The 23,007-nt window shown below is 42.3% G+C and overlaps 1 protein-coding gene across 1 annotated transcript; it reads left to right on the forward strand.

The window, feature by feature from the left end:
• The first annotated feature begins 431 nt into the window (after positions 1-431).
• On the forward strand, positions 432-9,727 carry LOC129846252 (iroquois-class homeodomain protein irx-4-A-like). The gene is made up of 5 exons (XM_055914261.1): positions 432-796; positions 1,347-1,598; positions 4,358-4,464; positions 7,566-7,858; positions 8,665-9,727. Exons 1-5 carry the CDS (start codon positions 752-754, stop codon positions 9,333-9,335), a joined length of 1,368 nt encoding a protein of 455 aa, XP_055770236.1. The 5' UTR covers positions 432-751; the 3' UTR covers positions 9,336-9,727.
• The last annotated feature ends 13,280 nt before the right edge of the window (positions 9,728-23,007 follow it).

The following is a 23,007-nucleotide window of genomic DNA, read 5'->3' on the forward strand; positions in this document are numbered from 1 at the left end:
CACTTGAAAGTTCAGCATATGTGTATTATTGGCAAAGCTGTTAAAATACTACAAATCTCCCGTGTTTGTTTTATGAACTATCCACATTGAAATAGTCTCCATATGTATATGTTCATTAACGGACTATATAACTACTAACGGGAGTAATTATAATTACAATCTAACGTGTTCCTCCTGTTTCACATGAATTAAATTGTTAAATTGCTCCTATTAGATCGACATCGAGATAAGGAACGGCATATTAATATCTTGGCTTCATTGATTCATTGAATTGCAATCCGATGAAATCGCAAAGTCTTTGTCCCGCTCCCTGTTCGATGTTTATCCCCAGAAATGCATCTTGAAGTTACAGTCTAGACACCGAGTGGGTTTCTGCTGACGTCAGAGGCACTGCTGTTTAAAACAACCGGCGTCAGGGCTGAGGTGTTTTATACTACTGCTTTTAACAAAGCAAAAATATGTATTTCTGACATCAAAGTCATCCGTCTGGACAAATATATTTCACTGTCTTAATTCATTTGCAGATTGTAAGAGTTAAAAAGACCAGGGGAAAAGAGAGGGCGCATTTTGGAGAGTCGTTTTGGGGGCATTTGAACAAATGAAACATGGTAGTGTGGCTCGCCCTATAAGCCTCCTGCCTACTGCCTGTACTTACCTATCAATTGGTACATTGAAACAGTGCAAGGCTACGTTACTATAGCGAGGAGACCGGCAGGCTCGCTTTATCTCCGGATAGTGGGACCTCTCTACAATGTCATATCCACAATTCGGATATCCCTACTCCTCTGCACCACAAGTAAGTTACCTTCTCGCGTATCAACTGAATATTCGGTCAGATTTCATCACTATTGATTCTTATTTTGATTAAATGTTGATCATGTGATTCACTTTCAACAAGAAAGGAGACAGCATTGTATCTTAATGCACTGTATCGGAATTGTATTATGTTACCGTAAATGGCTCGTGATACCTGCTCTTTGAACGGTAAAGGTAAGGAGGGTAACCCGAACCACACGCAGTCCGACCTATGGTGAACTGATTTCTACCAGATAATAGCCTCGGAACGTCTGTTTTCCATCTGATATCCCGCATGCCGACGTGTTTTGTGGACGTGCGGTGCTGTTGTGTCCGGGACTGGATAGATTATCCAACTGGTGGCTTTTTGGCAATCATCCATAACACGTCTTTTGGGAAAACGCATTTGGGGATTCTGGAAAAATGTTACATAATTATAAAGTGTTGTTTTACAATTAGCCTAATCAATACTACTAATTCACGGTATTCTATTTATTTATTTTTTATCCCACTGTGCGTTGTAAATAAATTGTTATTTTCTTGCTTTTCAGTTCCTCATGACATCCAACTCTTTGACAACTTGCTGCGAGTCAAGCGGCAGAAGCATCGCTGACTCCAGGGTGACAGCCTCCGCTCAGACGCCGGTCTACTGCCCAGTGTACGAGAGCCGGTTGTTGGCCACCGCCAGGCACGAGTTGAGCTCCGCAGCTGCTCTGGGGGTGTATGGGAACCCGTACCCCGGGAGTCAAGGCTATGGAAATTACATTACTTATGGAACCGACGCGTCCGCTTTCTACTCGCTGGTATGGTTCCTATAATATAGTATCATAATAATACTACTCATCTCTCTATGGCAGTGACGCTGTATGTATAGCATGTAGCCTACAGTCACAGAGCTGCATCTATATAGCATGTAGCCTACAGTCACAGAGCTGTGTCTATATAGCCTATAGCCTACAGTCACAGAGCTGCATCTATATAGCATGTAGCCTACAGTCACAGAGCTGTGTCTATATAGCCTATAGCCTACAGTCACAGAGCTGCATCTATATAGCATGTAGCCTACAGTCACAGAGCTGTATCTATATAGCATGTAGCCTACAGTCACAGAGCTGTGTCTATATAGCCTTTAGCCTACAGTCACAGAGCTGTATCTATATAGCCTATAGCCTACAGTCACAGCTCTGTATCTATATAGCCTGTAGCCTACAGTCACAGAGCTGCATCTATATAGCCTATAGCCTACAGTCACAGAGCTGCATCTATATAGCCTATAGCCTATAGTCACAGAGCTGTATCTACTGTATATAGCCTATAGCCTACAGTCACAGAGCTGTGTCTATATAGCCTTTAGCCTACAGTCACAGAGCTGTATCTATATAGCCTATAGCCTACAGTCACAGAGCTGTGTCTATATAGCATGTAGCCTACAGTCACAGAGCTGTATCTATATAGCCTGTAGCCTACAGTCACAGAGCTGTATCTATGTAGCATGTAGCCTACAGTCACAGAGCTGTATCTATATAGCCTATAGCCTACAGTCACAGAGCTGTGTCTATATAGCCTATAGCCTACAGTCACAGAGCTGTATCTATAGCATGTAGCCTACAGTCACAGAGCTGCATCTATATAGCATGTAGCCTACAGTCACAGAGCTGCATCTATATAGCATGTAGCCTACAGTCACAGAGCTGTATCTTTATAGCCTATAGCCTACAGTCACAGAGCTGCATCTATATAGCATGTAGCCTACAGTCACAGAGCTGTGTCTATATAGCATGTAGCCTACAGTCACAGAGCTGCATCTATATAGCACGTAGCCTACAGTCACAGAGCTGCATCTATATAGCATGTAGCCTACAGTCACAGAGCTGCATCTATATAGCATGTAGCCTACAGTCACAGAGCTGTGTCTATATAGCATGTAGCCTACAGTCACAGAGCTGCATCTATATAGCATTTAGCCTATAGTCACAGAGCTGTGTCTACTGTATATAGCATATAGCCTACAGTCACAGAGCTGTATCTATATAGCCTATAGCCTACAGTCACAGAGCTGTGTCTATATAGCCTTTAGCCTACAGTCACAGAGCTGTATCTATATAGCCTTTAGCCTACAGTCACAGAGCTGTATCTATATAGCCTATATCTTCCAGTCACAGCTCTGTGTCTATATAGCCTTTAGCCTACAGTCACAGAGCTGTATCTATATAGCCTATAGCCTACAGTCACAGCTCTGTGTCTATATAGCCTTTAGCCTACAGTCACAGAGCTGTATCTATATAGCCTATAGCCTACAGTCACAGCTCTGTGTCTATATAGCCTATATCTTCCAGTCACAGCTCTGTATCTATATAGCCTTTAGCCTACAGTCACAGAGCTGTATCTATATAGCCTTTAGCCTACAGTCACAGAGCTGTATCTACTGTATATAGCCTATAGCCTACAGTCACAGAGCTGTATCTACTGTATATAGCCTTTAGCCTACAGTCACAGAGCTGTATCTATATAGCCTATATCTTCCAGTCACAGCTCTGTATCTATATAGCCTATAGCCTACAGTCACAGAGCTGTGTCTAGATAGCCTTTAGCCTACAGTCACAGAGCTGTATCTATATAGCCTATATCTTCCAGTCACAGCTCTGTATCTATATAACATATAGTCTAAAGTCACAGGACGCCGCTTTACGCACACGGTCTGACTTTTCTTGATGCACAAAACCTGTCTTCACGGTGAAACAACTGCAGGCAATGACTGAATAGCCAAGTGCAACTTTTAATGACAAAGTTGAGTTTGGCAAGTGATAGTGTCAGGTGAAAATATGCACTGTAACCTGCAATATGCCACCTATGTTAAGAATGGATTTGTTTAATGTTTCTGCAACTTCTACTGCAGTGTGCTCGATTATGTCTCTGTCATTGTTTCCCTGTATTCATTAGTTAGAATGCCTAGAATAACACAGATATAACTTGACTTTGTTATTTACCAACATGTTTAGTTACTGTTATTGTGTTTGTATTGAAATGGGAACACAAGACTTTATGAGTGAAATTATTAAAAAACAGTATACATGTTATTAAGAAAAAGTATACATGTTAATAAGAAACAGTATACATGTTATTAAGAAACAGTATACATGTTATTAAGAAACAGTATACATGTTAATAAGAAACAGTATACATGTTAATAAGAAACAGTATACATGTTAATGAGAAACAGTATACATGTTATTAAGAAACAGTATACATGTTAATAAGAAACAGTATACATGTTATTAAGAAACAGTATACATGTTATTAAGAAACAGTATACATGTTATTAAGAAACAGTATACATGTTAATAAGAAACAGTATACATGTTATTAAGAAACAGTATACATGTTATTAAGAAACAGTACACATGTTATTAAGAAACAGTATACACGTTATTAAGAAACAGTATACATGTTAATAAGAAACAGTATACATGTTGTTATATATATATGTTATATATATAAGTATAACAGTCCATTAATGTCAATAGTGTCACGTTTTCCTGACTGACAGTCTGTCTTGTTGCAGGGGACATTCGATACCAAAGATGCAACAGCGCCCGCGCATGCAGGGATTACCCAGGCTGCAGCTTACTACCCCATTGACCCCACTCTGGGACATTATCAATACGACAGGTATGGTTACTATGATAATAATAATAGTGGACAACCCATTGACCCCACTCTGGGACATTATCAATACGACAGGTATGGTTACTATGATAATAATAATAGTGGACTACCCCTATGACCGTCCTCTGCACAGTACTAATATGACAGGTATGGTTAACATATTAATATTATAATCATAAGATTCACCATAATAGTCATAATCATAATAATAACAATAATGATAACAATAATAATATAATAATAATAATAATATAATAATAATAATAATAACAATGATAATAATAATAATCCAATTATTAATAATAATAATAATAATAATGATGATAGTAATAACATTCATAATAATAATGATGATAATAATAACATTCATAATAATAACATTCATAATAATAACATTCATAATAATAACATTCATAATAATAACATTCATAGTAATAATATTCATAATAATAACATTCATAATAATAACATTCATAGTAATAATATTCATAATAATAACATTCATAATAATAATGATGATAGTAATAACATTCATAATAATAACATTTATAATAATAACATTAATAATAATAATGATGATAGTAATAACATTCATAGTAATAATATAGGGTTAATGTAATATGTTGTATTATCTGTGTGATCCTACTCTGCACAGTACCAATATGAATTAGCAACAATACACACATAATTATGTTCTGTCAAATGGTAGCCCATTTCCCAATCCTTCATATGTGTGTTCACTGACATAAGTCACCTTACCTCTAAGTTAACAACTATTAGAAAACGCTCTGTCTGTTACAGTACTGGCTTCCAAATGGTCTGGGAATAACATGCCTGGTCAAATTCATAGGATTAGTTGATGAGTTGCCAAACTTGAAACTGTTCTTATTGAAGTGTATAATAGGCTTCCATGAACTCCACTAGAGGAGTCGGACATGGTTATATCCCTGGGCTTAGCCTCCAGGAAGACCCAGAGTGCTGAATATTACACTAATGCTTTAGGCCCTTTCACCTGGGGCTGCATCATTACACTCAATCAGACAATTCTCCAGTCTGCTTGCCCCAGTCTTCTGGATGGAGAGACAGCTAGCTTAGTGGTGCTCTGTGTTGACTCACCTAACAGTCAGTCTTCTGGATGGAGAGACAGCTAGCCTAGCGGTGCTCTGTGTTTACTCACCTAGCAGTCAGTCTTCTGGATGGAGAGACAGCTAGCCTAGCGGTGCTCTGTGTTTACTCACCTAGCAGTCAGTCTTCTGGATGGAGAGACAGCTAGCCTAGCGGTGCTCTGTGTTTACTCACCTAGCAGTCAGTCTTCTGGATGGAGAGACAGCTAGCCTAGCGGTGCCCTGTGTTGACTCACCTAGCAGTCAGTCTTCTGGATGGAGAGACAGCTAGCCTAGCAGTGCCCTGTGTTTATTCACCTAGCAGTCAGTCTTCTGGATGGAGAGACAGCTAGCCTAGCGGTGCTCTGTGTTTACTCACCTAGCAGTCAGTCTTCTGGATGGAGAGACAGCTAGCCTAGCGGTGCTCTGTGTTTACTCACCTAACAGTCAGTCTTCTGGATGGAGAGACAGCTAGCCTAGCGGTGCTCTGTGTTTATTCACCTAACAGTCAGTCTTCAGGATGGAGAGACAGCTAGCCTAGCGGTGCTCTGTGTTTATTCACCTAACAGTCAGTCTTCTGGATGGAGAGACAGCTAGCCTAGCGGTGCTCTGTGTTTATTCACCTAACAGTCAGTCTTCAGGATGGAGAGACAGCTAGCCTAGCGGTGCTCTGTGTTTATTCACCTAGCAGTCAGTCTTCTGGATGGAGAGACAGCTAGCCTAGCGGTGCTCTGTGTTTACTCACCTAGCGGTGCTCTGTGTTTACTCACCTAGCAGTCAGTCTTCTGGATGGAGAGACAGCTAGCCTAGCGGTGCCCTGTGTTTACTCACCTAGCAGTCAGTCTTCTGGATGGAGAGACAGCTAGCATAGCGGTGTCCTGTGTTTATTCACCTAGCAGTCAGTCTTCTGGATGGAGAGACAGCTAGCCTAGCGGTGCTCTGTGTTTACTCACCTAGCAGTCAGTCTTCTGGATGGAGAGACAGCTAGCCTAGCGGTGCCCTGTGTTTACTCACCTAGCAGTCAGTCTTCTGGATGGAGAGACAGCTAGCCTAGCGGTGTCCTGTGTTTATTCACCTAGCAGTCAGTCTTCTGGATGGAGAGACAGCTAGCCTAGCGGTGCTCTGTGTTTACTCACCTAGCAGTCAGTCTTCTGGATGGAGAGACAGCTAGCCTAGCGGTGCTCTGTGTTTACTCACCTAGCGGTGCTCTGTGTTTATTCACCTAACAGTCAGTCTTCTGGATGGAGAGACAGCTAGCCTAGCGGTGCTCTGTGTTTACTCACCTAGCAGTCAGTCTTCTGGATGGAGAGACAGCTAGCCTAGCGGTGTCCTGTGTTTACTCAACTAGCAGTCAGTCTTCTGGATGGAGAGACAGCTAGCCTAGCGGTGCTCTGTGTTTATTCACCTAACAGTCAGTCTTCTGGATGGAGAGACAGCTAGCCTAGCGGTGCTCTGTGTTTACTCACCTAGCAGTCAGTCTTCTGGATGGAGAGACAGCTAGCCTAGTGGTGCTCTGTGTTTACTCACCTAGCAGTCAGTCTTCTGGATGGAGAGACAGCTAGCCTAGTGGTGCTCTGTGTTTACTCACCTAGCAGTCAGTCTTCTGGATGGAGAGACAGCTAGCCTAGCGGTGCTCTGTGTTTACTCACCTAGCAGTCAGTCTTCTGGATGGAGAGACAGCTAGCCTAGCGGTGCTCTGTGTTTACTCACCTAGCAGTCAGTCTTCTGGATGGAGAGACAGCTAGCCTAGCGCTGTCCTGTGTTTACTCACCTAGCAGGGCTGGAGCTCACTCATATAGGGACATTATTCATTTGTAAAAGCTCCCCTTAGGTGTGTTGGGCTGCAGTGTACTGCTGGATGAATCAACACTATGCATTTCTAATGGACAGGACACAAGGAGTTGTTATCTTACCTCTCTTCTGCTACAGGACCCTGTATATAGATATAAAGTCCTACTGTTACAAAGAGACACTGTTATAACTCTACATCTTCACTACTAGATATGGCTGTATGGACGGAGGGACCAGGAGGAAGAACGCCACCCGGGAGACGACCAGCACGCTGAAGGCCTGGCTACAGGAGCACAGGAAGAACCCCTACCCCACCAAGGGAGAGAAGATCATGTTGGCCATCATTACTAAGATGACCCTGACGCAGGTGTCCACCTGGTTCGCCAACGCCAGGAGGAGGCTGAAGAAGGAGAACAAGATGACGTGGCCTCCGAGGAACAAGTGTTCTGATGAGAAGAGATATGATGAGGATGATGAGGCGTCTCAGGAGGAGAACGATGATGGTCAGTCCAGGTTCTTTATGTAACAAATTAACAGTGTTCTAGTCCTGGTTCTTTATATAACACACTAACAGGTGAATAGTCCTGGTTCTTTATATAACACACTAACAGGTGAATAGTCCTGGTTCTTTATATAACACATTAACAGGTTAACAGTTCTGGTTCTTTAATTTTATTTTTAACTAGGCAAGTCAGTGAGGAACAAATTCTTATTTACAATGACGGCCTAGGATCAGTGGGTTAACTGCCTTGTTCAGGGGCAGAATGACAGATATTTACCTTGTCAGCTCGGGGATTCAATCTAGCAACCTTTCGGTTACTGGCCCAACGCTCTAACCACTAGGCTACCTGCTGCAGTTTATGCAACACATTACCAGTGGAATAGTCCTTTACCAGAGTTTATGCAACACATTACCAGTGGAATAGTCCTTTACCAGAGGAAGTATGAACCTAAATGCATCATGGAAATGGCCTAATGGCCTAATGGAAATGAAACAACTTCGGGCTGCTTTAGGATGTTTTTTTTAGATACATCAAAAAGTGAACTCAAAAGCTTGTATGCACAAGATACACATACATCTAGTTACCACAATGTTACAATGTTATTCCCCATTTATTCTGCTGTGATGTAAAGTGCTATGAAAGTGCATGGACATCTACCTCAACGTCTTTGACTAGGCACATCTGATAGGCCTAAGCCCGTTGCAATAATGTGATGCTAAATGCTTCAATGATATTTGACAGTGATACTTTCATTACAGTTTGTATTCCCGTCTTATCGCTGATGTCTCGTGTCTGTTCATTTCCAGAGAAAGATAAGGATCTCGCGCTGAGTGACCTGGACGACTTCGACATGATAGAATCAGAGAGCTCGGAGTGCGAGCTCAAACACCGGTACCTCATGAACACTCACATGACGACCACTGACTGTCCCAACGACCATCTGAAGGACACATCTTTAAAGATCAGCATACCCGTGTCCCTGGGCGGGGAGCAGCAGCTCAGTAAAACCTCACCAGAGGGCTGCGACAGGCGGCAGGGGAAAGCTTGCTACCAACAACAGATACTGGACGGCAAACCACGGATTTGGTCGTTGGCTCAGACGGCCACGTCTCTGAACCAGGCGGAGTACCCGTCCTGTATGTTGAGGTGTCAGCCTCAGCCGGGCCTGCCCGCCTCTCCGGCCGCCCCCTCCCCTATCACGGTTCTAGACAGACGGCAGGACTCTCCCGTTACAACTCTCAGAAACTGGGTGGATGGGGTTTTCCACGACCCGTTGTTCAGGCACAGTACTTTGAACCAGGCCCTGACCAACACCACGGTGTCGTGGACTACGACCACCAAGGGTTCGATACTAGAGACCGGCGCTCTGGAACGTCCTGTTGGGAGCGTCAAAGGACTTCCGTCTCTGCAGCACCAAGACTCCACGAAGGACAATATGACTTTCTCTAAAACTGTCAACAAACACTTCTGCTCTTAACACACCAAACCTGCTTTAGTTTATTCTTCTGTGGGGGCGACTTTTTTTTTGGTTGCAAGGATATATTTCTGTAATAATATTGGCATTTCACTGGTGAAACTTCCAAACGGGATTCTTTTGAGCGTATTGCTATTTCGTTAAAAAAGCACGTAGGCCTGCCTCCAATCTAATGTATCTAAATGTATAACTGACACTTAACATTAGAAATATGTTTTTTTTTTACATTATTCTTTTTCTTATAGCATGCAGATGTTAATCATTTCTATTAAACATTCTTTAAAAAGCAGCCGTCATTAATCGATGGTTTGTGAGTATCACTGATGAAAGGAAAAAAGTCACAAATCACCAGTTCTCCTAAAATTGAAGGAGTGTGTTTCAAGTTTGTTCCCAAATAAAACGTCGGTTTCTGATTAGATTGTGTTCAGATTGCGTCAATGCTGGTCGCTGTCCAATGAGCTGAAATTATAGCCTATAACGTTTTAGAATTTGCGATAACAAAATTATCTTTGTCTTCATTGCCTTGTCTTTAGCTTATCCTATATTTTTATTTGCTTTTGTCGCCGTTGAGATCGCCCGAATTAGAGAAATACAATGTTTACCATATCTTTCTGGCAAGAGTTGCTTTATAGGCCTATTCACAAGGACCTATTTCTTCAAACACGCAGAATTCAAGCCAATAATGACTGACAGTACATAAAACGTTATGTTTTTTAAAGCTGTTAAATCTATAATCATAAATATAGTTTTTGAGTCAGTCAACGTCTCCTCTCTCACAGTGACAGGGGGTTGAGAGAGAGAGAGAGACTTCAACATTAATTCCAGCTGGCGGGAGATATTGCTTATTACTCCGCCATAAATAGCCTATAATTGGGATATATTCCTTCATAGCTCGGTCAGACTATCGATCTCCACTCCTCCTGATAATATGATGGAGACATCTAAACCTGATCTTTGATCTCTGATCCAGCTGGAAGAGGGCTCACTTATTCCACGTGGCCGCTAATATTGGCAACAGCCGAGATCATCTGGAGTCAGGTTTTCCTCCAGACACGAACCCCTCAGTGCTCTCCAGCCGCCTGCTGAAGGGCTTCACCACAACACACGTCTTGGAGTGAAAAGGGCAACGGAACCTGAATTAGTTGTTCTAGATAAAAGGGCAGAAATAAAGAGTGGAGGGTACTTGACAGTAATGGCCTGTGTGAGCTCCTGGGGGACAGCGGGCCTGAGAGGGAAAGAGAGCTCCTCCGAGAGAAAGCTGCTCTGAGAGAGATGAGGCGTTTTAATGTGAAGCCAAACGATTGAGATCTTCCCTGGAACCAGTAGAACAGAGCTGCCGGCTGGACAAAGTCTTTATCCTGTCTGGATGTTTTTATTTGTTCTGCCAGACCACTTTCACCTTCAGCGCCATATTGATATTGTAGCAGGATAGAGAAGTTGACGTTATACCGAAACACAACAGGCATTTACAATTCAATAGCAACTGAAATACAAGAGACGGTCATATGACTTGGTGGCAACATTTAATAAGCATGTTATTCCTTTTATTGTAGGGCCTAAAACAGGTGTGACGTCTTCATTTCGACGAGCACATGGGAAACAAGATGCTGTCGAGATTTGGGTCAAATATAAACATACAAAAATAGGCTACAGATTTTACCATTGGTCACCGATAAACTGAAAAGATCAATTTATATTTGTAAGAGAATAATATTGAGAACAATTCTAGTGAACTTTTTCCACCAAAGGGGCTATTTCCCTTTTCTATTTGAGCAGAAAGAGAGAGCGAGAGAAGTGTTTTTTTAACAGGCAGACCAAATCATTCATCCGTAGCGAATTCAAACACACAGAGGAGCGAAGGGTAAATTAGCAGCGCTGCTTTCTACATAGAGACCAACTAAAAGTGTAATCAGCGACGCGTTGCTTTTCATTAAGCGGGTTTGACAGGAGCATATTCCCGCTTCGACAGGGGAGCAGGACCCAGGAAATAAACTACTGTCAGACTCAGAGTCATAAGATAATTCCTTCAGCTCCATTAACAACTCTTAGCCGCAGGAAACGGGCTCCCAGAAAACATCTCCAAATCTAAAAGCTTTATCGACCTGCAGCCCTCTGCTGATGCTTCCGAGAGGCCTTTTTCAACTTAAGGGACGTCGCCGTCCAGCAGAGCTAATACACTTTGACACAACACATTAACTGGGAAATAAGACGGAGGAGAAGAGCAGCCGCAGTTAAACGACACTTAAACGTTACCTATTAGAGGTTTAAAACTTAAATAAGATGTAAGACCAAGTTGCCTCCAGACACACATTATAATCAAATAGCTTATCATCGAATTTAGAAATGATTAGGGACGAATAAGAGCAGACATACATCCGTAGCTCTATCTAACGTCTGAGCTACACAAGTAACGGTCCTTTTAGAAATAGTATATTGTGCATGTTTGAAATAATGTATTTCTTATCTATCGTGTCATTGCAGTTGAGACCACAATGTCAAGGATAATTTGTAGACAACATAAATGACTGACCAGGAGATGTATTCACTTAATTTGAGGATCAACTGATTCTCTGCCGCTGTGGTGTATAACTGAAACAAATCGGACCCGTCTGTTCCTTACAGCTGTATAACATGCTGTATGTGTATGAATAGAGTCAAAATTAAAACAGATCGGACGATGTATTCATGAGGAAAATGTTTCAAAATATTCTCAGGATTCAGGACATGTTGACCAGTAGTGTTTGCGCCAACACACTGTCTCCCCAGAGAACACAGATCACATGAATACGACAGTCATAAATATATTTACACATCATTAAACTCGCAATAATGAGTGGGTTTCTGTACAGCACTTTGTGACATCGGCTGAAGTAAAAAGGCTTTATAAATACATTTGATTGATTGATTGATTTATTGCTACTTTAATTGACCTTTTAATCTATTAATTCGATTTTCTGGAATTAAATGTACAAAAAGGGGTTTGAGAAAATATTTAATGAAGAGGAAGACTGCGAGACTTTTTTGTTCAATGTATGTTGACCTGAAACGTGTCTTTTTTCCAACTGCTCCAAAAACACACACAGATAATCACAATAAACACCTTCCAAAGGCCCAAAGGTATATAATCAGAGCCCCCAAATACTTAGTCCACTTCCACTGTCCTCCATATGTTGGTCAATATTTTCCTGTCACGACTTCTACGGAAGGTGGCTCCTCTCCCTGTTCGGTCGGCGTCGCCAGTCTACTAGCCATCACCGATCCCTTTTCTGTTTGTTTTGTCTTTGGTTCTTTTTCACACCTGGTTTCATTTGCCTTCGTTTCTGTATATATTTACCCCGTTGCCTGCCTAGGTTTGTGAGGGATTGTTCTTTCATTGTGATGTGCTCGGTGAGGTTATGCAATTCTTTGTTTTCACGGATTCATAAGAGTGTTATTGTCGGAACTCCGTGCGTTTGTACGGGTTATCTGTTGTCGAGGGCGTTGTACTTTCTTTAAGGTGCCATACCTGTGTTGGTGGACTGGCCAATTAAAGTACGCTTCTCAGACATCTCTGCTCTCATTGCGCCTGACTCCTTCACCTACCTCCTAAATGCAACATTATCACATTTCCTTATTTAGAGATAGATTTCAAGATGGCTACAGAGTGAACTGGAAAGAGATATGAGTTAGTTATAGGGTTAGATGTGAGATGGTTATAGGGTTAGATATGAGATGGTTAGATATGAGATGGTTAGATATGAGATGGTTACAGGGTTAGATATGAGATGGTTACAGGGTTAGATATGAGATGGTTAGATATGAGATGGTTAGATATGAGATGGTTATAGGGTTAGATATGAGATGGTTATAGGGTTAGATATAAGATGGTTATAGGGTTAGATATGAGATGGTTAGATATGAGATGGTTAGATATGAGATGGTTACAGGGTTAGATATGAGATGGTTACAGGGTTAGATATGAGATGGTTAGATATGAGATGGTTATAGGGTTAGATATGAGATGGTTACAGGGTTAGATATGAGATGGTTAGATATGAGATGGTTATATATGAGATGGTTAGATATGAGATGGTTAGATATGAGATGGTTGCAGGGTTAGATATGAGATGGTTACAGGGTTAGATATGAGATGGTTAGATATGAGATGGTTAGATATGAGATGGTTAGATATGAGATGGTTAGATATGAGATGGTTACAGGGTTAGATATGAGATGGTTACAGGGTTAGATATGAGATGGTTAGATATGAGATGGTTAGATATGAGATGGGTATAGGGTTAGATATGAGAGGGTTAGATATGAGATGGTTAGATATGAGATGGTTATAGGGTTAGATATGAGATGGTTAGAGGGTTAGATATGAGATGGTTAGAGGGTTAGATATGAGATGGTTAGATATGAGATGGTTAGATATGAGATGGTTAGATATGAGATGGTTAGAGGGTTAGATATGAGATGGTTACAGGGTTAGATATGAGATGGTTAGATATTAGATGGTTAGATATGAGATGGTTAGATATGAGATGGTTAGAGGGTTAGATATGAGATGGTTAGATATGAGATGGTTAGATATGAGATGGTTAGAAATGAGATGGTTAGATATGAGATGGTTAGATATGAGATGGTTATAGGGTTAGATATGAGATGGTTACAGGGTTAGATATGAGATGGTTACAGGGTTAGATATGAGATGGTTACAGGGTTAGATATGAGATGGTTAGATATGAGATGGTTAGATATGAGATGGTTAGAGGGTTAGATATGAGATGGTTAGATATGAAATGATTAGATATGAGATGGTTTAAGGGTTAGATATGAGATGGTTAGATATGAGATGGTTACAGGGTTAGATATGAGATGGTTAGATATGAGATGGTTAGATATGAGATGGTTATAGGGTTAGATATGAGATTGTTAGATATGAGATGGTTAGATATGAGATGGTTAGATATGAGATGGTTATAGGGTTAGATATGAGATGGTTAGATATGAGATGGTTAGATATGAGATGGTTAGATATGAGATGGTTATAGGGTTAGATATGAGATGGTTATAGGGTTAGATATGAGATGGTTAGATATGAGATGGTTAGAGGGTTTGATATGAGATGGTTAGATATGAGATGGTTACAGGGTTAGATATGAGATGGTAATAGGGTTAGATATGAGATGGTTAGATATGAGATGGTTACAGGGTTAGATATTGTAACGGTCCTGACCTGTTTTATGTTGTTTTGGTATGTGTTTACGGTCAGGGCGTGTGTTTTGGGTGGGCAGTCTATGTTTTGTATTTCTAGGTTGGTTTTTGTGTTCGGCCTGGTATGATTCTCAATTAGAGACAGGTGTGTATCGTTTGTCTCTAATTGAGAGTCATACTAAGTCAGCCAGGGTTTCACTGGGGTTTTGGTGGGTGTTTGTTCCTGTGTCCTCACAGGACAGTTGAAGGTTAGTCACATTTGTTGTTTTGTAGTTTTGTAGTGTCTTGTTTGCTGTTGTCATTAAAAGATGGCTTATTTCCCTCAATCCGCATCTTGGTCCTATCCATGCTCCTTCTCGTCTAAGGGGGAGAACAACATTGACTGCCTTTACAGAAACACCCACCATAACAGGACCAAGCGGATTGAGGAGAGAGAAAAGGAACTAAGGCACTGGACACAGGAGGAATGGTCTTGGGAGATCATGGACGGAAAGGGACCCTGGGGAAGGGCTGGAGAGAATCGCCGCTCTCGGGAGGAGAGGAAGGCAGCCACAGCCCAGGAGCGCTGGTATGAGGAGGCAGCACGTATGAGAGGCTGGAAGCCCGAGAGGCTCACCCAAAAATTTCTTGGGGGGGGGCTAAAGGGGAGTGTGGCGAAGCCGGGTTGGATACCTGAGCCAACTCCCCGGGCTTGCCGTGGAGTAAGAGGGCGTCGTACTGGTCAGACACCGTGTTATGCGGTAAAGCGCACGGTGTCCCCAGTACGCGTGCTTAGCCCAGTGCGGGCTATTCCACCTTGCCGCACTGGGAGGGCTAGGTTGGGCATCGAGCCGAGTGCCATGAAGCCGGCCCTACGTATCTGGTCTCCAGTACGTCTCCTCGGGCCGGCGTACATGGCACCAGCCTTACAGGTGGTGTCCCCGGTTCGCCTGCATAGCCCAGTGCGGGCTATTCCACCTCGCCGCACTGGCAGGGCTACGGGGACCATTCAACCTGGTAAGGTTTGGGAGGCTCGGTGCTCAAGAGCACGTGTCCTCCTTCACGGTCCGGTATATCCGGCGCCACCTTCCCACCCCAGCTCAGTACCACCAGTGCCTACACCACGCACCAGGCTTCCAGTGCATCTCCAGAGCCCTGTTCCTCTTCCACGCACTCTCCCTATGGTGCGTGTCTCCAGCCCGGTACCTCCAGTTCCGGTACCACGCACCAGGCCTAGAGTGCGCCACGAGAGTCCAGTGTGCCCAGTTCCTGTTCCCCGCACTCGCCCTGAGGTGCGTGCCCTCAGCCCGGTACCTCCAGTTCCGGTACCACGCACCAGGCCTATAGTGCGTCTCAGCCGGCCAGAGTCTGCCGTCTGCCTAGCGCCAGAGCCGTCCTGCCATGACCAGCCAGAGCCGTCCTGCCATGACCAGCCAGAGCCGTCCTGCCATGACCAGCCAGAGCCGTCCTGCCATGACCAGCCAGAGCCGTCCTGCCATGACCAGCCAGAGCCGTCCTGCCATGACCTGCCAGAGCCGTCCAGCCAGGACCTGCCAGAGCCGTCCAGCCAGGACCTGCCAGAGCCGTCCAGCCAGGACCTGCCAGAGCCGTCCAGCCAGGACCTGCCAGAGCCGTCCAGCCAGGACCTGCCAGAGCCGTCCAGCCAGGACCTGCCAGAGCCGTCCAGCCAGGACCTGCCAGAGCCATCCAGCCAGGACCTGCCAGAGCCGTCCAGCCAGGACCTGCCGGAGTCCCTAAACCAGGACCTGCCTGAGTCCCTCAGCCAGGACCTGCCGGAGTCCCTCAGCCAGGACCTGCCGGAGTCCCTCAGCCTGGACCTGCCGGAGTCCCTCAGCCAGGACCTGCCGGAGTCCCTCAGCCAGGACCTGCCGCCCCTTGTCCCGGTGCTGCCCCTTGTCCCGGTGCTGGTCCTTATCCCGGTGCTGGTCCTTGTCCCGGTGCTGCCCCTTGTCCCGGTGCTGCCCCTTGTCCCGGTGCTGCCCCTTGTCCCGGTGCTGCCCCTTGTCCCGGTGCTGCCCCTTGTCCCGGTGCTGCCCCTTGTCCCGGTGCTGCCCCTTGTCCCGGTGCTGCCCCTTCTCCCGGTGCTGGCCGCTCATTTAGGGGATGTTAGTGTTAGGGTGGTCATTGGGAGGGGAAGACAGAAGCGGGGAGTGACTATGGTGGTGTGGGGACAGCGTCCAGAGCCTGAGCCACCACCGTGGTCAACTGCCCACCCAGACCCTCCCCTGGACTTTGTGCTGGTGCGCCCGGCGTTCGCACCTTGAGGGGGGGGTTCTGTAACGGTCCTGACCTGTTTTATGTTGTTTTGGTATGTGTTTATGGTCAGGGCGTGTGTTTTGGGTGGGCAGTCTATGTTTTGTATTTCTAGGTTGGTTTTTGTGTTCGGCCTGGTATGATTCTCAATTAGAGACAGGTGTGTATCGTTTGTCTCTAATTGAGAGTCATACTAAGGCAGCCAGGGTTTCACTGGGGTTTTGGTGGGTGTTTGTTCCTGTGTCCTCACAGGACGGTTGAAGGTTAGTCACATTTGTTGTTTTGTAGTTTTGTAGTGTCTTGTTTGCTGTTGTCATTAAAAGATGGCTTATTTCCCTCAATCCGCATCTTGGTCCTATCCATGCTCCTTCTCGTCTAAGGGGGAGAACAACATTGACTGCCTTTACAGATATGAGATGGTTAGATATGAGATGGTTAGATATGAGATGGTTAGATATGAGTTGGTTAGATATGAGATGGTTATAGGGTTAGATATGAGATGGTTACAGGATTAGATATGAGATGGTTACAGGGTTAGATATGAGATGGTTAGATATGAGATGGTTATAGGGTTAGATATGAGATGGTTAGATATGAGATGGTTATAGGGTTAGATATGAGATGGTTAGAGGGTTAGATATGAGATGGTTAGAGGGTTAGATATGAGATGGTTAGATATGAGATGGTTAGATATGAGATGGTTTAAGGGTTAGATATGAGATGGTTAGATATGAGATGGTTAGATATGAGATGGTTATAGGGTTAGATATGAGATGGTTAGATATGAGATGGTTATAGGGTTAGATATGAGATGGTTATAGGGTTAGATATGAGATGGTTAGATATGAGATGGTTAGATATGAGATGGTTATAGGGTTAGATATGAGATGGTTAGATATGAGATGGTTAGATATGAGATGGTTTTAGGGTTAGATATGAGATGGTTAGATATGAGATGGTTAGATATGAGATGGTTATAGGGTTAGATATGAGATGGTTACAGGGTTAGATATGAGATGGTTACAGGGTTAGATATGAGATGGTTTAAGGGTTAGATATGAGATGGTTAGATATGAGATGGTTAGATATGAGATGGTTATAGGGTTAGATATGAGATGGTTAGATATGAGATGGTTACAGGGTTAGATATGAGATGGTTAGATATGAGATGGTTACAGGTTTAGATATGAGATGGTTTAAGGGTTAGGTATGAGATGGTTAGATATGAGATGGTTATAGGGTTAGATATGAGATGGTTAGATATGAGATGGTTACAGGGTTAGATATGAGATGGTTAGATATGAGATGGTTACAGGGTTAGATATGAGATGGTTTAAGGGTTAGATATGAGATGGTTAGGTATGAGATGGTTAGATATGAGATGGTTAGATATGAGATGGTTAGATATGAGATGGTTATAGGGTTAGATATGAGATGGTTATAGGGTTAGATATGAGATGGTTATAGTGTTAGATAAGAGATGGTTAGATATGAGATGGTTAGATATGAGATGGTTATAGGGTTAGATATGAGATGGTTAGATATGAGATGGTTAGATATGAGATGGTTAGATATGAGATGGTTAGATATGAGATGGTTACAGGGTTAGATATGATATGGTTATAGGGTTAGATATGAGATGGTTACAGGGTTAGATATGAGATGGTTAGATATGAGATGGTTACAGGGTTAGATATGAGATGGTTACAGGGTTAGATATGAGATGGTTAGATATGAGATGGTTAGATATGAGATGGTTAGATATGAGATGGTTATAGGGTTAGATATGAGATGGTTAGATATGAGATGGTTACAGGGTTAGATATGGGATGGTTACAGGGTTAGATATGAGATGGTTATAGGGTTAGATATGAGATGGTTAGATATGAGATGGTTACAGGGTTAGATTTGAGATGGTTAGATATGAGATGGTTACAGGGTTAGATATGAGATGGTTATAGGGTTAGATATGAGATGGTTAGATATGAGATGGTTACAGGGTTAGATATGAGATGGTTAGATATGAGATGGTTAGATATGAGATGGTTATAGGGTTAGATATGAGATGGTTAGATATGAGATGGTTAGATATGAGATGGTTAGATATGAGATGGTTATAGGGTTAGATATGAGATGGTTACAGGGTTAGATATGAGAGGGTTAGATATGAGATGGTTAGATATGAGATGGTTACAGGGTTAGATATGAGAGGGTTAGATATGAGATGGTTAGATATGAGATGGTTAGATATGAGATGGTTAGATATAAGATGGTTACAGGGTTAGATATGAGATGGTTACAGGGTTAGATATGAGATGGTTAGATATGAGATGGTTATACGGTTAGATATGAGATGGTTATAGGGTTATATATGAGATGGTTAGACATGAGATGGTTAGATATGAGATGGTTAGATATGAGATGGTTACAGGGTTAGATATGAGATGGTTAGATATGAGATGGTTAGATATGAGATGGTTACAGGGTTAGATATGAGAGGGTTAGATATGAGATGGTTAGATATGAGATGGTTATAGGGTTAGATATGAGATGGTTAGATATGAGATGGTTATAGGGTTAGATACGAGATGGTTAGATATGAGATGGTTACAGGGTTAGATATGAGATGGTTACAGGGTTAGATATGAGATGGTTAGATATGAGATGGTTAGATATGAGATGGTTATAGGGTTAGATATGAGATGGTTATAGGGTTAGGACCAAACGTAGGTCCATAGGACCATACGTCAGGACTACCGGGCATGATGACTCCTTGCTGTCCCCAGTCCACCTGGCCTTGCTGCTGTTCCAGTTTCAACTGTTCTGCCTGGGGTTATGGAACCCCTACCTGTCCCAGACCTGCTGTTTTCAACTCTTAATGATTGGCTATGAAAAGCCAACTGACATTTATTCCTGATTATTATTTGACCATGCTTGTCACTTATGAAAATTTTGAACATCTTATAATCATCTGTTATAATCTCCACCCGGCACAGCCAGAAGAGGACTGGCCACCCCTCATAGCCTGGTTCCTCTCTAGGTTTCTTCCTAGGTTCCAGCCTTTCTAGGGAGTTTTTCCTAGCCACCGTGCTTCTACACCTGCATTGCTTGCTGTTTGGGGTTTTAGGCTGGGTTTCTGTACAGCACTTCGAGATATTAGCTGATGTACGAAGGGCTATATAAAATAAATAAACTTGATTGAATGAAACTATAATATTTCATACGGAAAGCAGTATGTTCAATAGGAAAGCGATATTAGCAGGAGCGCGATGGTTATAGGGTTAGATATGAGATGGTTAGATATGAGATGGTTACAGGGTTAGATATGAGATGGTTAGATATGAGATGGTTAGATATGAGATGGTTATAGGGTTAGATATGAGATGGTTAGATATGAGATGGTTACAGGGTTAGACATGAGATGGTTACAGGGTTAGATATGAGATGGTTATAGGGTTAGATATGAGATGGTTAGATATGAGACTGTTACAGGGTTAGATATGAGATGGTTAGATATGAGATGGTTACAGGGTTAGATATGAGATGGTTAGATATGAGATGGTTAGATATGAGATGGTTATAGGGTTAGATATGAGATGGTTAGATATGAGATGGTTAGATATGAGATGGTTAGATATGAGATGGTTATAGGGTTAGATATGAGATGGTTACAGGGTTAGATATGAGAGGGTTAGATATGAGATGGTTAGATATGAGATGGTTACAGGGTTAGATATGAGAGGGTTAGATATGAGATGGTTAGATATGAGATGGTTAGATATGAGATGGTTAGATATAAGATGGTTACAGGGTTAGATATGAGATGGTTACAGGGTTAGATATGAGATGGTTAGATATGAGATGGTTATACGGTTAGATATGAGATGGTTATAGGGTTATATATGAGATGGTTAGACATGAGATGGTTAGATATGAGATGGTTAGATATGAGATGGTTACAGGGTTAGATATGAGATGGTTAGATATGAGATGGTTAGATATGAGATGGTTACAGGGTTAGATATGAGAGGGTTAGATATGAGATGGTTAGATATGAGATGGTTACAGGGTTAGATATGAGATGGTTAGATATGAGATGGTTAGATATGAGATGGTTAGATATGAGATGGTTAGATATGAGATGGTTAGATATGAGATGGTTAGATATGAGATGGTTACAGGGTTAGATATGAGATGGTTACAGGGTTAGATATGAGATGGTTAGATATGAGATGGTTATACGGTTAGATATGAGATGGTTATAGGGTTAGATATGAGATGGTTAGATATGAGATGGTTAGATATGAGATGGTTAGATATGAGATGGTTAGATATGAGATGGTTACAGGGTTAGATATGAGATGGTTAGATATGAGATGGTTAGATATGAGATGGTTATAGGGTTAGAAATGAGATGGTTACAGGGTTAGATATGAGATGGTTAGATATGAGATGGTTATAGGGTTAGATATGAGATAGTTATAGGGTTAGATATGAGATGGTTAGATATGAGATGGTTAGATATGAGATGGTTATAGGGTTAGATATGAGATGGTTACAGGGTTAGATATGAGATGGTTACAGGGTTAGATATGAGATGGTTATAGGGTTAGATATGAGATGGTTAGATATGAGATGGTTATAGTTAGATATGAGATGGTTATAGGGTTAGATATGAGATGGTTAGATATGAGATGGTTACAGGGTTAGATATGAGATGGTTTGATATGAGATGGTTATAGGGATTTAGATATGAGATGGTTAGATATGAGATGGTAATAGGGTTAGATATGAGATGGTTAGACATGAGATGGTTAGATATGAGATGGTTATAGGGTTAGATATGAGATGGTTATAGGGTTAGATATGAGATGGTTAGATATGAGATGGTTAGATATGAGATGGTTATAGGGTTAGATATGAGATGGTTAGATATGAGATGGTTAGATATGAGATGGTTACAGGGTTAGATATGAGATGGTTATAGGGTTAGATATGAGATGGTTAGATATGAGATGGTTAGATATGAGATGGTTAGATATGAGATGGTTAGATATGAGATGGTTAGATATGAGATGGTTAGATATGAGATGGTTATAGGGTTAGATATGAGATGGTTAGATATGAGATGGTTATAGGGTTAGATATGAGATGGTTAGATATGAGATGGTTAGATATGAGATGGTTACAGGGTTAGATATGAGATGGTTAAAGGGTTAGATATGAGATGGTTAGATATGAGATGGTTAGATATGAGATGGTTATAGGGTTAGATATGAGATGGTTAGATATGAGATGGTTATAGGGTTAGATACGAGATGGTTAGATATGAGATGGTTACAGGGTTAGATATGAGATGGTTACAGGGTTAGATATGAGATGGTTAGATATGAGATGGTTAGATATGAGATGGTTATAGGGTTAGATATGAGATGGTTAGATATGAGATGGTTAGATATGAGATGGTTATAGGGTTAGATATGAGATGGTTATAGGGTTAGGACCAAACGTAGGTCCATAGGACCATACGTCAGGACTACCGGGCATGATGACTCCTTGCTGTCCCCAGTCCACCTGGCCTTGCTGCTGTTCCAGTTTCAACTGTTCTGCCTGGGGTTATGGAACCCCTACCTGTCCCAGACCTGCTGTTTTCAACTCTTAATGATTGGCTATGAAAAGCCAACTGACATTTATTCCTGATTATTATTTGACCATGCTTGTCACTTATGAAAATTTTGAACATCTTATAATCATCTGTTATAATCTCCACCCGGCACAGCCAGAAGAGGACTGGCCACCCCTCATAGCCTGGTTCCTCTCTAGGTTTCTTCCTAGGTTCCAGCCTTTCTAGGGAGTTTTTCCTAGCCACCGTGCTTCTACACCTGCATTGCTTGCTGTTTGGGGTTTTAGGCTGGGTTTCTGTACAGCACTTCGAGATATTAGCTGATGTACGAAGGGCTATATAAAATAAATAAACTTGATTGAATGAAACTATAATATTTCATACGGAAAGCAGTATGTTCAATAGGAAAGCGATATTAGCAGGAGCGCGTCCTCTTCATCGCGCGCGCACAGACTGATTTCCAACTCTGAGTCCAAGTACTAAAACACATCATTCTTCCTCGTTTTGGAAGAAACAAGCCTGAAACCTTGAACAGTGACTGTTGACATCTAGTGGAAGTCATAGGAATTGCAATCTGGGAGCTGTATTTGGATATGCCCCTAT

The sequence above is a fragment of the Salvelinus fontinalis genome, unplaced genomic scaffold (assembly GCF_029448725.1).
Source record: "Salvelinus fontinalis isolate EN_2023a unplaced genomic scaffold, ASM2944872v1 scaffold_0491, whole genome shotgun sequence".
Lineage (NCBI taxonomy): Eukaryota > Metazoa > Chordata > Actinopteri > Salmoniformes > Salmonidae > Salvelinus > Salvelinus fontinalis.

Excerpts from the sequence above, each read along its gene's own strand:
- LOC129846252 (XM_055914261.1), top strand. The coding sequence starts at position 752 with ATGTCATATCCACAATTCGGATATCCCTACTCCTCTGCACCACAA. Across the intron at positions 4,465-7,565 it reads GGACATTATCAATACGACAG|ATATGGCTGTATGGACGGAG; the intron begins GTATGGTTACTA and ends CTTCACTACTAG. Across the intron at positions 7,859-8,664 it reads TCAGGAGGAGAACGATGATG|AGAAAGATAAGGATCTCGCG; the intron begins GTCAGTCCAGGT and ends GTTCATTTCCAG.